Genomic DNA, 14,765 nt, shown 5'->3' with positions numbered 1-14,765 from the left:
AATAATTGTCCATGCTTTTTAAGGCTTTGAGAAAGATTAGGAAGAATGTCTCCCAAAAAATAAAGAAGTCCCTACGGTACCTTTGTATCCCTGATTCAATCCAAAAGTAACTTTAAAATGATGACCTACACTTACTCCTAAATCACAACATGAGTTGCAAATTCTGTATGCAGATTCTAACAGGTAATAAAGGATTCTCAGACTTCTTACTAATTTTCCTCAGGGACTGCTCTGCTGTACCACGAGATTGCTCCAAAACACAGCTCAGACATTTTGTACTCTTTATTTCTATGTATTTTTTTTGCACACTCCTTGCTTACTGTTGGCCTCTGTGTGGAAGCTGCAGGATAACCAGGGTGGTTCTCCAGGCTCCAGAAAATTTAAACCAAAATTCTAGTGTGCTTTCATGTTCCAGCATGGCTGTGGGGAAAGATGAGAAGAAAGCCAAGAAGCAACTTTCTTCAGTGACTCTTAATATCTCTTGCTACCCTGAATTCTTAAATTTTTCGTATGAAGGTACTTGTATATTTCCTGATGCTGTTTCTGGAACTTCCCTATCTATCTTGGTCTTAGCCCTGCATCTTATAAATATTAACTGGCTTTTCCTTTCTTCTCTTCTCTTCTCTTCGCTTCTCGCTTCTCTTCACTTCTCACTTCTCTCTTCTCTCTTCTCTTTCTCATTTCCTTGCCTCCTATAAAGGAGTTGAAGATGTGCTTACAGAGATCCAGGCAGAGCTGAGAGATGAGAACAATAATCTTCCTGACTGGGGAGTAAAGTAACACGAAACAAACGGTCAGGGGTCACTTTTCTGAGAATCAGCATAAACATCTAGTGTGTGCACTTAACACCTACTACCTTAAACAGTAATTCTGCTCGTGCACTTCTGAGGGTAGACTCTGACCCAGAATTAATTGGTTGAGATCTGCTGGCTGATTCAAAACATTAATTTTTTCATTCTGACAGGATCTGTAAAGTGAACATCTTATGAACACTTTAGCGCACCTTCAGAGATTACATCCAAAATGGGGAGGACACCTGGTGTGGGTGCTTCCCCCGTCTGGTGGTTGGTGAGCTGAAATCTCATCTGGAGTAAATCAGCACATTCTCTTGAAATCTCAGTGAGATAAGACATGTTGTCCTACATCCTTCTGACACTTTGAATAGTTTCAGACATACATAGAGAAGCAGATTCTCTTTTGCTCTAGAATATCTCCACGTAAGCATGAGACAGGGAGGGGAAATAAAAAAAAAAGAGGAAAGAAGGAAAAAACTCCAAAGAATCAAGAGGTTTGTAGCAGGGGGAGTGATAGGCAATTTGGCAAACAACCTCCACTGAATCTGCTGAGGGGTACCTTGACCTGGAAAAAATGGTTGTTTCGAGTTTAGTCTACTGGCTTTTGATCAAACACCTCTGTTGAAGGGTGCCTAGCTGGAGGCTAAGTAGCTGGCAAGCTTTGTCTTGCTTTCTTTCTTTTCTTCCATTTTTTCCTTTTCTTTGCTGTTTTCTTGATAATGGTTTAGTATGTGCTAGTCATGCTTAAAAATTTAAGAAAGACAATTATGTGCACACACACTAAAAAACAGAAAAGGAAAAAAAAAGAAATAAAACATCCAAGAATCCGTTCAGCTGAGTCCCGTTCATACATGCCACATGTATCTGCAATAAAAGCCAGGAAAGCATGGTGATTCTGAGGCACACAAAGACAGATGTGAGGTTCAATTCCCAGCAGGGTTTCCTCAGCCTTTCATCCTTCCAAGCCAGAAAAATTGTATTTTATGCAGTTTTCTGTGTGGGGTCTTAAGGAAGAGACCTTGAAAAAACAAGTTTCTTTCTGCTCAGCTTGCATATTATAGATATTTCATAAATCTCTGTCTCCAGCCAACGACTCCTTTGCAGGCTGGGGTGTGCCAGAGGCTGAAAGATTATGGTCCTAGTAGACTGGCTTCATGTTGGCATCACAGAGACCTTCAATCAATAGGAAGGAATGAACAAAGAGACGGTAGCAGCTTATTGCACTGGAGAAGGAATGACAATCTGCACCAGAGATAGGTGTGAGGGAAGCAGGGATACACTGTGGGAGAAATGGCTGCATCTGCAACAAGATTACCCTTATTGAGAGAACAAAGGGAGCGAAAATAGATTCTATCTGCAACAGAGGAAATAGTGGGTTTATCTATATCTTTGCTTCACAATAAAGCCCTATTTCATAGTAAGCCCTATTTATTGTAAAATAATGAAGCCCTGATTTGAGTTAAAAAAACCCCCTGCCTGATGCCAAATAATAAAGAGTCACATTTGGAAGTAATGTTTGATAGACAACAAACTTAGTTACAGACCAAATCTCAAACACCCCACTATTTATACTGTAGAGAGCTTAAATGACCAAATTATTAGCTCAAGCCATTGGTTTATCCCACCAGAGTTACTAAGGCAGGGATGAAATTTTAGTCCTGGCTCATGGACACAATGACACCCACATTTCTTTTTTGTAGCTGAGTTCACAGGATTCATATCAGCATTTATCTTCCACTGAATTTTCTCTTACTGCGAGAAGCAACTGCTGTCACAATTAGTGAATTCTGCTGTCTGTTAGTCATGAGAGATTGGCTTCTGTCAGACAGCACAAACTTCAGTTTGTTTGGAAGAGGTGCAGGTCAATAAAGTTTTCTGGTTTATTGCCTTTCATGCTGCACAATACCTCAGCAGCTCCTCAGAAACAGCAAACAAGACTGACACTTCAGAAAAATAGGGGATAACTAATTTAAAAAAAAAACCTGATAAAAACTACCCCAAGCCTAAACTAAGCAAACAAGTTCTAATTCTTTAATAAATCCTAAACATTTTCATTGTGACTAGAGACTGCATATAAATTCTAGTTTTGATTTTACTTTATGAATATATGATGATTGACCAATTATTAACATGCAGACTACACCTAATCCCTACAGTGTCCATTGTAAGGAGATGAAAGTTCTTGTACTGGGCATCTTAGATTATCAGTCCCATCAAAGGCCCTGACTGTGCTTACATGAGTAAGTGCCCAGTAGGGTGAGTAATTGCTCTATGCTATTGCATGTTGTCAATAGGAAACATGGAATAAAGAAAAATCCATTGTAATTCTACAGTAAGAAACAAACAATGAGGAAAATCTTTTAAAGATAACCTTTTTTATACATATATTCTGCCTTAAGAGACACAGTTTCTGGCTTAGCTCTTACAATTTCTTCTTCAGATTCTTCAAGTATGGGTTATTTTATAAATGTCAAGCACACCACTTAGTAGCTTTGGTATTAACTACTTGGAAAAACAAGCACACAACAACACTGAAGAGAGCCCCAAAGCAGTGTTTGTCACTGGATAATGAATGTAATCAACATATAATCGATGTTGAACCATCATCATTAGGTGGACCTGGTTTAGATGCAAAAAAAAGCACAAGGTTTATTCAGTGACATTTTAAATCTTTTCTAGCTATGAATTACGGAACCATTCTTGTAGTTGTTAAAGGCACAAAATAAAGTTCAGGGATATGGAAAATTTTCTTTGATGTTCACAGCTGTCTCTGAAATCTCTACTTGGTGATGTCTAAAAAAGTCTGGGGCTATGGAGAGCACTGTAAGAGTAAGTGTTGGAATGAATTCTGTAATTTTCATTAACAACAATGTTCTTTGGCTCCTAGAAATTGTCTGCTGTTTTGGGTTTATATCACATGTGTGAACATTCCTGTGCACATAGCACATACACCTTCGAGTGCAGATGCTGTTTTCCTGACCATAATAAACCTGAATTTATCCACAGCACTAATGAAGTATTAGAAATAAAACAGCTTGTTACTGCACCAGTGCACTTCAGTTATGATCAGATTCTTTCTCATTATTAAGGTGAAAACATAATTTCTTACTCATCAGGGGACATGGGCCATTTTTGGGGTAGAAATGTTATTGTTTGTTTTTGAGACGCTGAGCCACCAGGAACAAAGCTCTCAGCCTCACTGCACATAAGCCAAAAGCCATGAAGTAATAATTGCAGTATCATCATTATCGAGGTAGCACTGGACCATTTTGCCTGTCCCAAAAGGAACTCACCTGTTCAGCTTTCTGGTGAAAGACAGCAGACATGGCTAAGATGGTGCTGCGCTCATCCAGAGCTGCAGCAAAACTCTTCCACTCTTGATCCAGCTGGCTGGATATTTGTTTAATCTGCTGGGAAGCATAGTGGCCTGCCTCGGAGAGCCTTGACGCCACAGACATGATTCGATTGATGTTGACATAGGCATTCTGAAAATTAAAAAGCACACATAAATAAAGAGAAGGAAGAACTGTGACCACCCTCTGCCTTCATTACACATTCCAAACACCATCAGCTGGAGTGAAGCCAAGCAGTTCAGTGAAAGCAATCAAGCACCTCCTTAAATATGCGTGAATAGCAGGCATACTACCTGCCACTCTAAAAACACATCCCTCTGGATTCTTTCTGTACATCTATGCCATTATCTAACACTGTTATCTCCCCCTCTCTCCTTGAATTTATTTATGTAAAACTAATTTGGCATACTTCAGCTATTTACTCACCTGTTAGGGTGTACTCATTGCTTCTACCTTATTCCTGATATTTCTGTTGCATTAATTCATATTTCTGGACATATTGATAAGTAAAAGGTTTGCTTTTGCCCTTTGAGAACTGTCTGATAATCCTTTATAGACGTGTAGTGTCAACAAATGGAAAAGTCTTACAGAATTTAAAAGAGCTTATAAGGATATTCTACAGAAATATAAGTGTTTCCATAGAAATGTCTATTACGTTATAGCCTTCAGTTAAAATGTTATCTTTTCTGCAGGCTATTTTAAGCTGTTCTCCAGCAGAGATATTATTCAACTCCATTCTGCATTTAGAAGGATTCAAAAGCCTCTAAAAGGGTAATATTTTCTTTTCTTTCATAAGAGTTTTCCATTATTGTTTTTATTCAGCCTTGAAGAAGTGGAAGAATAGTTTTTTCTCAAACTGAACTGTGGACAGCAATGTAATTGCATTACAATACCCCCACATTCTGCATAGGAATGTAATGCTGAAAATAAACAGCCACCATGACAATGTCTTACAGCGATGCACCATCAAAAGACAAATGACAGCTGTCCTGCAGATTTCTGGAAAGTCATTTGATGCAAGCACTTTTCCTTTCTCTTTCCTCCTCATCAGGGGAAAGGAACATCTCAAAATTTGAGATGTTTTGCTAATGTTGACCTACTGCTGCTTTCTTGTCTCTCAAAACTATTTCCAAAGGGCTTTAAAAATCTCTAAGAGTAGAATCTGCAAGACCTTCACGCACAAGGACAGACACAACCTTGATGATTTTAGCAGCATTACTCATGGGCAAATAATAAATCAGAGATTGAAGTGTTTGTTGGAGCAGGATCTCATCAGAGTGAGTGGGAGCAAAACGTGGAAAGGTATCTGCCAATCCAAACATGAAATGCAACAGAGCACTGCCAAAGTAGGCACAGGTCCAAACTAAGTTGTAAAGCAGGGCAAAGTATGTCTGCAAAGTGTGTGGGATAACTATGAAGTACATTCATCATAAGGGTAGGTGCTAAAGGGGAAAAAGATTGGGCCCCAGCCCTTTGAGCCACTCAATTCTGCCTGGTAGAACTATGACTGTGACAACTGCCACATAAATAACATAGATCTAAAGCAATACCCAACCTTCAGTCTTGTTTGTTTTCCCCTTATCACAAAGCCTTTTCTTAAAATTTGTATTTGGCTCAAAATCATTAGATTAATTTTAAAGAAATATTTTTTTTCAGTACAATTAGAGAAACCAATCAAAATTGTTCTGGAGCTTAAAGTATACTAAAAAAAGACACTATGATTTGAAATTTTGATCACCAGCCACAGTCAAACATTTCTTTGTGTCCCGCTAGGTTAGAAACTGGAAATCAGGCTAAATATTTAAGCCTTTTCCCCAGAAATTCTCCATGAGTACACCTCAGCCAAGATAATTTTGCAACATTTCAGGTCAATCCTTTTGGTAGAAAGTAGTGTAGCATCACTACAGCTGCTATAACTCGTTTGAATTGCACCATGGAACTTCGCTGTGTTTGAAGGAAAGGTTCCAGAAGAAGTTTTGATTTCATGTAGTAAATGGTTGTTTTCATTCTGATTTTATTTATTTATTTTTCCCCATGCTGAATTATCTCAGCCACTGCAATGCAATGGGCATAGAGGAAACAACTGTGAGTTCTGTGGCTCCCAATGGCTCCAGTGCATAGATGTGTTACCCAGCAGGAGGGCAAGGGTAAGTTTAATTGAACTGCAGCAGATATTCTGAGTCTGGTTTTTAAGTCAGAGAGATTTATACACTTTTATGTCTGTTATATTTTTATACAGGGATGAGGATGAAACTTCTTTTTCCTATAGGACAATTTTTCATGGAAGGGTACCAACCCACTAACTCCATAGCTTTTTCAGCAGGAAGCAAGCAGCAGCTTGGGAATCACCTGCTCACACCACTGTTCTTTGAGCACCAAGTGGAAAAGGCTCAGAAAACAGAGACTCCTGAGCTTCTCCTGCTCGTTTTTGAGCAACAAATACACTCAAGGGCAGTATCACCTCTGATGTGCTCTTCTGTAGTGCTGTTGCAGATTGAAGTAAAATGCAGTACAGCTTCAAGGCAATCCATAATTTACTTTCAGGAAAAAATACCCAACATTAACTGACCACAATTCACAAAATGCAAGACATTTCTTTTCCACCTTGAAGAAGAACAACATTGTAAGACAGTTTTTTTTTTCTTTCATCTTTATCTGCCAATGTGTAATGTTCTGAGTAAAATGGAAAAATCTATGCTGACAAAAATAATCTGTTGACATTTCACAAAGTTAAACCTTCCTTTCCCCCTGCTTTGTTCACTTTTATAAACTGAGTGAATTGAGATTTTTTTTTTTCTATGTCACTATTACAGGGACCTTTCAATCTTTATATGAAATAAATTCCATAGAGCAACTAATTTCTGTGACTTTGTTTTACCTTTAAGCTTGGAAAATCCACCATAGCAGGTGCATGGAGAATCTCGCTTTAAATTCAATGTAACCTCACCTTTCTTTCAAAACTGAGAGGGGTCCCCAAAGAGGACTGCAAGGGATCACTAATCTATGGCTATATATAACCAAAATAGGTCAAACAATGAGGAAAAAATATATTAATGTCTAGAAGTAAAAGCACTTCAGTTGACATTCCGTAGTCATGACACTAGGGTACACTGAAATTTTGGCTAATATATATCTTTCAGCATTGAAAAAACTTCATTTCACATGTATGTGCAGACTTTTCAAAAGCACTCCCCATGTTAGAGGTAATTTTTCATTGGCTTTATTTCAACTTTGAAACTTCAGTCCAAAAAAGGGGATTTTTGCCTTCTAAAAATCACTGGGCTGGCAAACAAAACAAAAATTTCCCACATGTACATCAACATCATGATAGGTAAGAGATTCTTTTACAGTTTAGGAAAGCCTTGAACAATGCCTTGCAAGTTCACATTCCCCTCTTTGTCCACCAAATCTCAGTCCATCTCTGTGGCTGAACCAAGGCGTTGATTCTGGTCCCCAGCGTGTTTAACTCAGCCATTCCCTCCAGCACAGCAAGCACTGCCCAGGTCCCAGCACGTGCTAAGAGCCCTCAGTGTCAGCAATAAGCACTGACAGCAGTGGAGTTGCAACTGTGGAATGATCTCCCTCAGGGATATACAGTAATTCATCCCTGATCATCTCGTGGGCATGCTGGGAGACCTCCCCTCCTAATTAAACCCTCCAAGCCTGGCTGGGACAACACTTTCTTATGATACACTTATGAAAAGAATGCCTGACACTCACAAGAGAAAAATGAGCTGTGGGAAGCATTAAATCTGCAAGGCTGTGTTCATCTCATTCTCAAGAGGACTAGGTGAGATACTGTGATGGCAAGCAGCAAAGGTGGGCTGCAAGAGAAAGGGTCTGCAGATTAATTGAAAATGAAATTTGATTGCTGAAGGGTTTTTCTTTAAAATAAAATTAAATAAATAACCAGTTTGCACTGTGTTACTGTGACTTTAGAAACCATGTGTGAAATGACCATAACACATAAATCCAATGGAGAATGTTTCAGTGACAAAAATCCCCTCATGAGATATCTTTAAGACCTTTAAGTTTCTAGAACAAGACCAATTATTGGTCTGTGTAGTATTGGATGGCATTTTAGCTCAGCCTACATACAGAAAAATACCAATAATTTAAGACAGATGTTGGGAATTTTCAACAGACACTATTAGCCTTTACATGATAATTGTAATGTGTTTGAAATATATTGTGATTCAGGACAACGTGGATCTCTGTGTGGTGTCAGACAGGTAACTCCCTGCCAGCAGGACAGGCAGCAATATCTGCACTGAACAGTCCCATTTTTGTGTGCATGCCTCACAGAAAGCAGGAACTCATAATTTAAGGAAGTTATCAGATCCAGGCATAAAAAAGTCTAGGCAAGGGAAATACAAATAACTTCAGTCAGAACAAATGGCATGTACGCCAGGTATCCAAGCCCAGTATGCTTTGTGCCATACTGAAACACTGAGGTTTTGTTTTCTAGTGAATTTTTTAGATTATTGATATTACCTGAAAAAGGCCTGAGTTAAGTATTCATTTTTGTGGAAAGTATTATTGCTTCAGTATAAACATTATACAGCTGCGATAAAGAGTAACATAATTTATTTTGAAACTGAAGTGAAAACAAGCACTGTCTTGGATCACAGAAAAAAATAATCTATCCTCCTTATTTAAAAGAAAAATACCATACTACAGTTTATTACCTCAAATATGTGATTTCCCCACATCCCACACTGATCATTTAAAAGGAAGAATTATTATTGTAACAAACAAGAGTAGCAAATTGTTTTTCCAAGAAGGAGCTTTGGTCACAGCATGCCTACAGAGATGTACAGGAAGATCATGCAACAAAAGGCATGACCCAATAATCATTAGGAGCATGCATTTTCTAGAGGAACTGGAGATCATATTTTAATTATTATTAGTTATGCCAGGCTTAAAGGACACTAGGCACAGTGTAAAGAAAAAAATCCAAACAACAAACACAATCAAAACCAAACACCTCAGAGATCCAAGATCTGATCAACTTCCACTGAAGTTTATAGGCTTTTTCCCTGCAAAACATACAGCATCTTTAGCTACTTTGCCCTCCTCCAGATCTTCACTCGATACTGATCTTAATGTATTAAAAACAGAAAACAAAATCCAATACCATAAACAAGCCCAAGCCCCACAACCAAAAAAAGTGCTTCAAGATTTCATTATTTTATTACTCAGACTTCCGACAGCTGAGCTATTCTCAATCCAATAGTTGCTGATGTACTGCATCTAAAAAGATCCAGCTAAATTATAAATCAAATTTCTAGCAAAATCACAATTAAAAAGCAAATTCCCATTTTAAAAAAAAAAGTTTATAGTGTGATCTAGCTCACTCTCAAAGTTCCGAAAAAAAAAAATTATATATATAGTATATATATTTAAAAATCTCAACTAACAAACAAAACACTTAAGCACCATCTAACTGGGTTTGAAAAGTCATTCTTCTTGAACCAATCTCCATGTCCTGAGCCCGAAGCATGGTAGCTAAATATCTGAGTTTTGTAATTAGTATGAGAGAGCTTGTAGACTCCTCAGATATAAGCCTAATACTTGTTTTGTCTTATTAAAGTTCACCAGAATCCTAAGTTTTCAGACTTGTGTGGGTCGCAGTACTCTACCTGGGACAGCAAACAAATGTGAGGGTAATAATCTCCCCTTTCTCTGTTAAAGACACTGGAAAGAATTCCTGACATTTTCTTTTTGCAGCCAAGTGTATTACATGAAGAGATTGAGAAATATTGCATTATAAACACTAATGAGTACCTATTTGCAACTACACAACAGTAAATTCACCAGAGCTACAGGTTCTCTAACATGTTCTTAACTTAATCCTAATCCTGAACTTCACAAATGTTTATCAGTGGGTAATCTAATGCAAGAATATTTTTGAGGGGCAAAAAAAATTTATGTATATTAATATTGTAGGAGCAGAGACTTTGGCAACAGACAGCAAGGCAAAACCCATTTCTTCCTTTGAAAGTGCTCAGGAGCTGTAACAGTGCCTTAAATCTCCTGCTCTTACTGCAATATAAACATTATCAAGTAATATGTAGCGGTCATTTTCCAACAGTCTCCAACAGAAATCAAATGGCAGCACGAACAACAGAAACAAGATATTGCCATAAAAATAAGAGAGGAAAAGGTCACTTTAGTTTCAGTCTCCTCTGGCTCTTCCTGCATGCTTTACTACCTATGGAGTGACTTGTATGCAGCCCAACACTCTAATGCAGCAAGCTGATGTCCCCTGCATGCCAACACCCTCATGTTCACAACACTGACTTCTGGGGAAACCAGGACTCACTCCAGATTTTTCTGGCAAAGACTTTGCTCCATCTAAAAAACTGGTACATCACTGCTGAGGGCAGCACTATGCTCACGTAGAACAGCAGCTCCAGGTTAGTTCAAGTAGCCATATCTTAATGGTATTACCCTTTCCCCACTATTTTCCAAATGTCCTTTCAGCCTGATATACCCCCATGTCTGCTGTTCAAAAATGGGATGCCCAGCCTTCTGCAGGACAGTAGCCCTGCCTAATTCCACAAACCAATCTCTTCAGGCTGGAAAACTCACCTCATTTCCCAACCTGTGCAACCCTGGCATTGAAATACCCTCTAAAAAGGCCACTGGGCAGATGTATAATCCAAATAGAAGCCTTTCAGCCACAAGGAAAGTCTAGAAAAACCTTTTTGATTGTGAGGAATTCTAGAGTCTTTTTTAACCTGAGTTTGCCATACTGCAAATAACAATACCACAACTCATTATCCTATCTCTGACAACTGAAATCTGCTGAAGAATTTTTCTAAGTTCCTACTAAAAGAGCACAGCACAAGAATTATTTCAAATGAAAAATTTAAGTTGAATAAACTATTCCTGTTTTCTGTATGAATTGATGTTGATCCGAAACCAAAGAGAAGACATCACCCCATCATCAGAGGGGATTCTGGTTCTAAAATTCAACTACAGCTAAAAGAAAAGTAGCATATGAAGAATGATGTACAGCTGCATCTGTTATATTCCTATAGGGAGTGTTTGGGATATTTGTTACATTTTGGGGTTCCTCCCCTCAAAAACTTTGCTAATGTCTCACTTCCTCACATTCGTCATTCTTAAAGGTTCACTTGGGGACAGATGGAAGAAAAATTGAGGAAAATAACTTTTCTTCCATTAGGTGGCCTATCCCTGTCACTCGTTAATTTTCTATTAACAGCAATGATCTCTTTCCAAGCCTAACTGCCTGTTATTTTAAGAAAAATACCACACAACATTATTTTACATTACCATATTTTGTGGCATTATTACCATAAAAAAGGATAAAGGGAGATCCTTCAGCATGACTCTTCTAATGGTATTTTCTGAAGAATTATGGCCAAATTTGTATCTTTAATAAGTCAAATGAATTTTAATGCACTAACCTCCAGGATACATTTACTTGTTGGGACTCTGAGAGCAGTAGTGTTATATGGAGGCAGTGTTATCCTGGATTTTGCTAGATGGCACTGTGATGGCAAGTTTAACAATGAGGTGCCTAGAGCCTGGTTTTCACTGCTCTGTTCAGATGTAATCACAATAAACACATTAATATGCATTATAAACATTTGTCATCTCCCACTGTTATGCAATGCCCTAGTGAGGCACAGTGATTTAAGTGGGGAATAGCTAGGTAGGTGGAAACGGCCTGTGGAATTCAGGTCAGAGAAGTTAATTACCTGACCTGGAACTTCACCAGAATCCCAGGGTTAATGCCTGTAACCTTATGAAAGCAGTGTGAGGTCTGTAGCTTCCTCGGGTAGGTGGGATCTCTTTTTCCCATTTCAGACAGCTGCTCTCCAGTACCAGAGCAGGTGTGGCTCTCCAGTGACTTACACCATCAACTTCAACCACCTCCGAGGTGTCAGCCCCTGTGCAGCTGTAGCCTGACCCTGCACAGCAGGAGAAGGTTCACCTGCAGGAGTGGTTTACTCAGGGCAAGCTTTGCTGTAGTTGGCAGAGAGTGTTCAGAGAGGGCTCATCTATGCACTGTGCAGTTGCAGCAGGGGGTATCCATGCGTTTTTCTATCCCACTGCAATAATCAAAACATCAATACCTCCTGTCCTCATTTCTGTGCTGAAAGCAGGGCAGTTTCCAGAACAAATACCTTGTGTCTGGAAAGAATAAGAAAATTAGCAAAGCACTTACAAAGGGATAATGATGATATTTCTCTTTAAAAAAAGAAAGGTATTTTGATTTGCATTCAAAAGTTCTGACCGATTAACTGAAAGAGGCAAAATCCCACAGTGGCCACAACTGACAGCTTGATTAGTGTCTCCTTTTCAAGGTTTTGAAAAGTACCTTAGCAGGGTGTGGAGGGAGAAGCATAAATTATTAAGGTGCCACCTACAGCTTGCATTAATTCCCTGTCAAAGAAATGTCAAAAACTTAAAAAATACTGTATTTGCTCTTCAAAATGTAGACAAACTCCGCAGGACTGTGCTGCTCTTAAGTCAAGGAAGTAACCATAGATCAGTGTCTGGGTAGAGAGCAACACTGCTGCTGTCACAGCCAGCCTGACCTTCCTTACATCACCTCTCACAGGTCCATAGAGCCCTGTGCACTGGAGGTGGCCTCCTGTGCTGGCCCTCTCCTCCCTCTTGTGCTGGTCACAGTGTGCCCTCAACTCACCATGGAATTCATGGCAAAGTGGTTGTGCTGTGTCTGCAGGTCCAGGGCATGTTGGTAGCTCACACCGATCTCCGTGTGACTCTGTAGGAACAACTCTTTATTGTGGCTGATCCAGTCGAACATCTAGAAGAGTTTGCAAAAGAGAGAGCAAAAAAAATAGAGTTAGACAAGGAGGGAAACAGTAAGAGACAGTGCAAAATATAAAAGTCCTCTTCTGAGATAAATGTATGCAACACAGAGAAAATCACCTGACCTATGGTGCCCTTTAAAATAAACTGTTGTTGAGCAATGGAAGCATTGAAGTTATCGCCAAATTTCACTATTAGCAGAATGATAGGTCAGGAAAAATAATTCATAAAATATGTTCCTCAGTAAGCTTGATCCCATAGTCTTTTCCTATAAGTAATGGGAATTTCATATAAAGAAAGATAGCAGCAGAGGGAACTGTAATCAGGGATTGCTTCATTGACCAAAGATCTAGCAGTCTGTAAAGTACTTTTAATCCATAAATGGACCAAAAATTCTGTAAGTATTATGATGTGATTTTCTCAAACCCCTTTCTTTTTTATCTCTATATAAAGTTTCCAAATATTACATTCAAATAGCCAGTTGACTTTCTACACTTTTATTTCATAGATCTTTCCAATTTCAAAGCCAGAATCCAGCCTATCTTTCACTTATTATTTTTGGGAATGAGGAGGAAAAAAGAAAAAAAGTACTTTATTAATATCTATAGAGAGCACACATTTCAACTTCTTCCACTTCCAAATAAATTCCCAAGCAAAATGGATTGTTCAATACTTCAGACAGAGATAGAAATATATTGAATAAAGCTGATGAAACTCATTCCTTATTCAGAAGCACGTCAGTGTGACATTTCAATCTGCAGAACGTTCATTCATTATGAGCTGTCACAAGTTAGCTAAGAGATAGTGCATTTATGTTTTAGCTTGTTCTGTGTTGTGTGAGAGACTAAATGCATTCAAAGTGAGAACCTTTCATTCTTCACCCCTGATTACAGCTCTGCAGGCAATTGCAATCTCAGATCTCTTCTTTCCTGCAAACATTTTGTTTTGCAGGATCCCTTTAAAATTATGTTCCCTTATCTCCATCTCAGTAAGGTAGGGAACTATCCATTAATAAGAACTCTTTCATAATAACAACAACAACAACAATAATAATAACAATAATAATAATAACACCAACAACGCAACGCACACCCCCCCCCCCCCCCCCCCCCCCCATTAATTCATTATAAAAAAAGAGGAACTAAATATAGAGGCAGCAAAGGTCAGGTCAGTTCAGTCCCTGGTGTTAGAGAAAGTGTTTTAAGGTAAAAAGGCAGTGATGCAGCTTCTAAGTAACCACCTTAGGGTCAGAAGATCAGTCCAGATGTTTGCTACAACATTTACATGTCCTCCAGTAAAAAGCTGGTTTGTTCTTCAGCACTGCATAACAATTTTTGACCTGTGACACCTGAAGAACACTCAGAGCCCACTGCTGAGGCACTGTATGTTGCTGTAGTTGCTCAGGGTCAGTTCCTCATTCCCTGTGGAGATGCTGCTCCTGAGAGGAGAGAAAAGGCCCTGCATGGGTCACCTAAGATTCCCGCAGGAAAAACAACATTTCATGCTGAGCACTCAATCCAGCATGGGAGTGCTCTGCTGTATGGAGGGGATTTGCAAAAATAACGTTGAATATCCCTTTCAACAAAAGGCAAATAAACATTCCAAGTGTCAGCAGACACACTACACTGACCTGGTCCCAAAAATCTGTCACATATGCCTGACTTCTTAATCTTTTATTTATGAAAATACACTTGCAACTATAGACTCTACACCAGCCTTGTATTTTGCGTTGATAAATGCTCCTAAAAGCCAAATTTGGTTCAAGTTACAAAGATGCAAGTACAGAGTAATATCAGTGACACAGTTA

At 38.8% G+C, this 14,765-nt stretch overlaps 1 protein-coding gene across 4 annotated transcripts in view; it reads right to left on the bottom strand.

The window, feature by feature from the left end:
- KALRN (kalirin RhoGEF kinase) overlaps positions 1-14,765 on the bottom strand; it is a 452,901-nt gene that overhangs the window by 220,445 nt on the left and 217,691 nt on the right. For all 4 annotated transcript variants that reach the window (XM_082284833.1, XM_082284834.1, XM_082284835.1 and 1 more), the window contains exons 6-7: positions 12,831-12,953; positions 4,088-4,279 (exon numbers count right to left, since the gene is read on the bottom strand). In XM_082284833.1, coding sequence (XP_082140959.1) covers positions 4,088-4,279; positions 12,831-12,953 — 315 coding nt within the window. The remainder of the gene's footprint in view (positions 1-4,087; positions 4,280-12,830; positions 12,954-14,765) is intronic.

Source organism: Coloeus monedula (assembly GCF_965178545.1).
Source record: "Coloeus monedula genome assembly, chromosome: 7".
Taxonomy (NCBI): Eukaryota; Metazoa; Chordata; class Aves; order Passeriformes; family Corvidae; genus Coloeus; species Coloeus monedula.
This window is presented reverse-complemented; position numbering and strand designations above follow the sequence as displayed.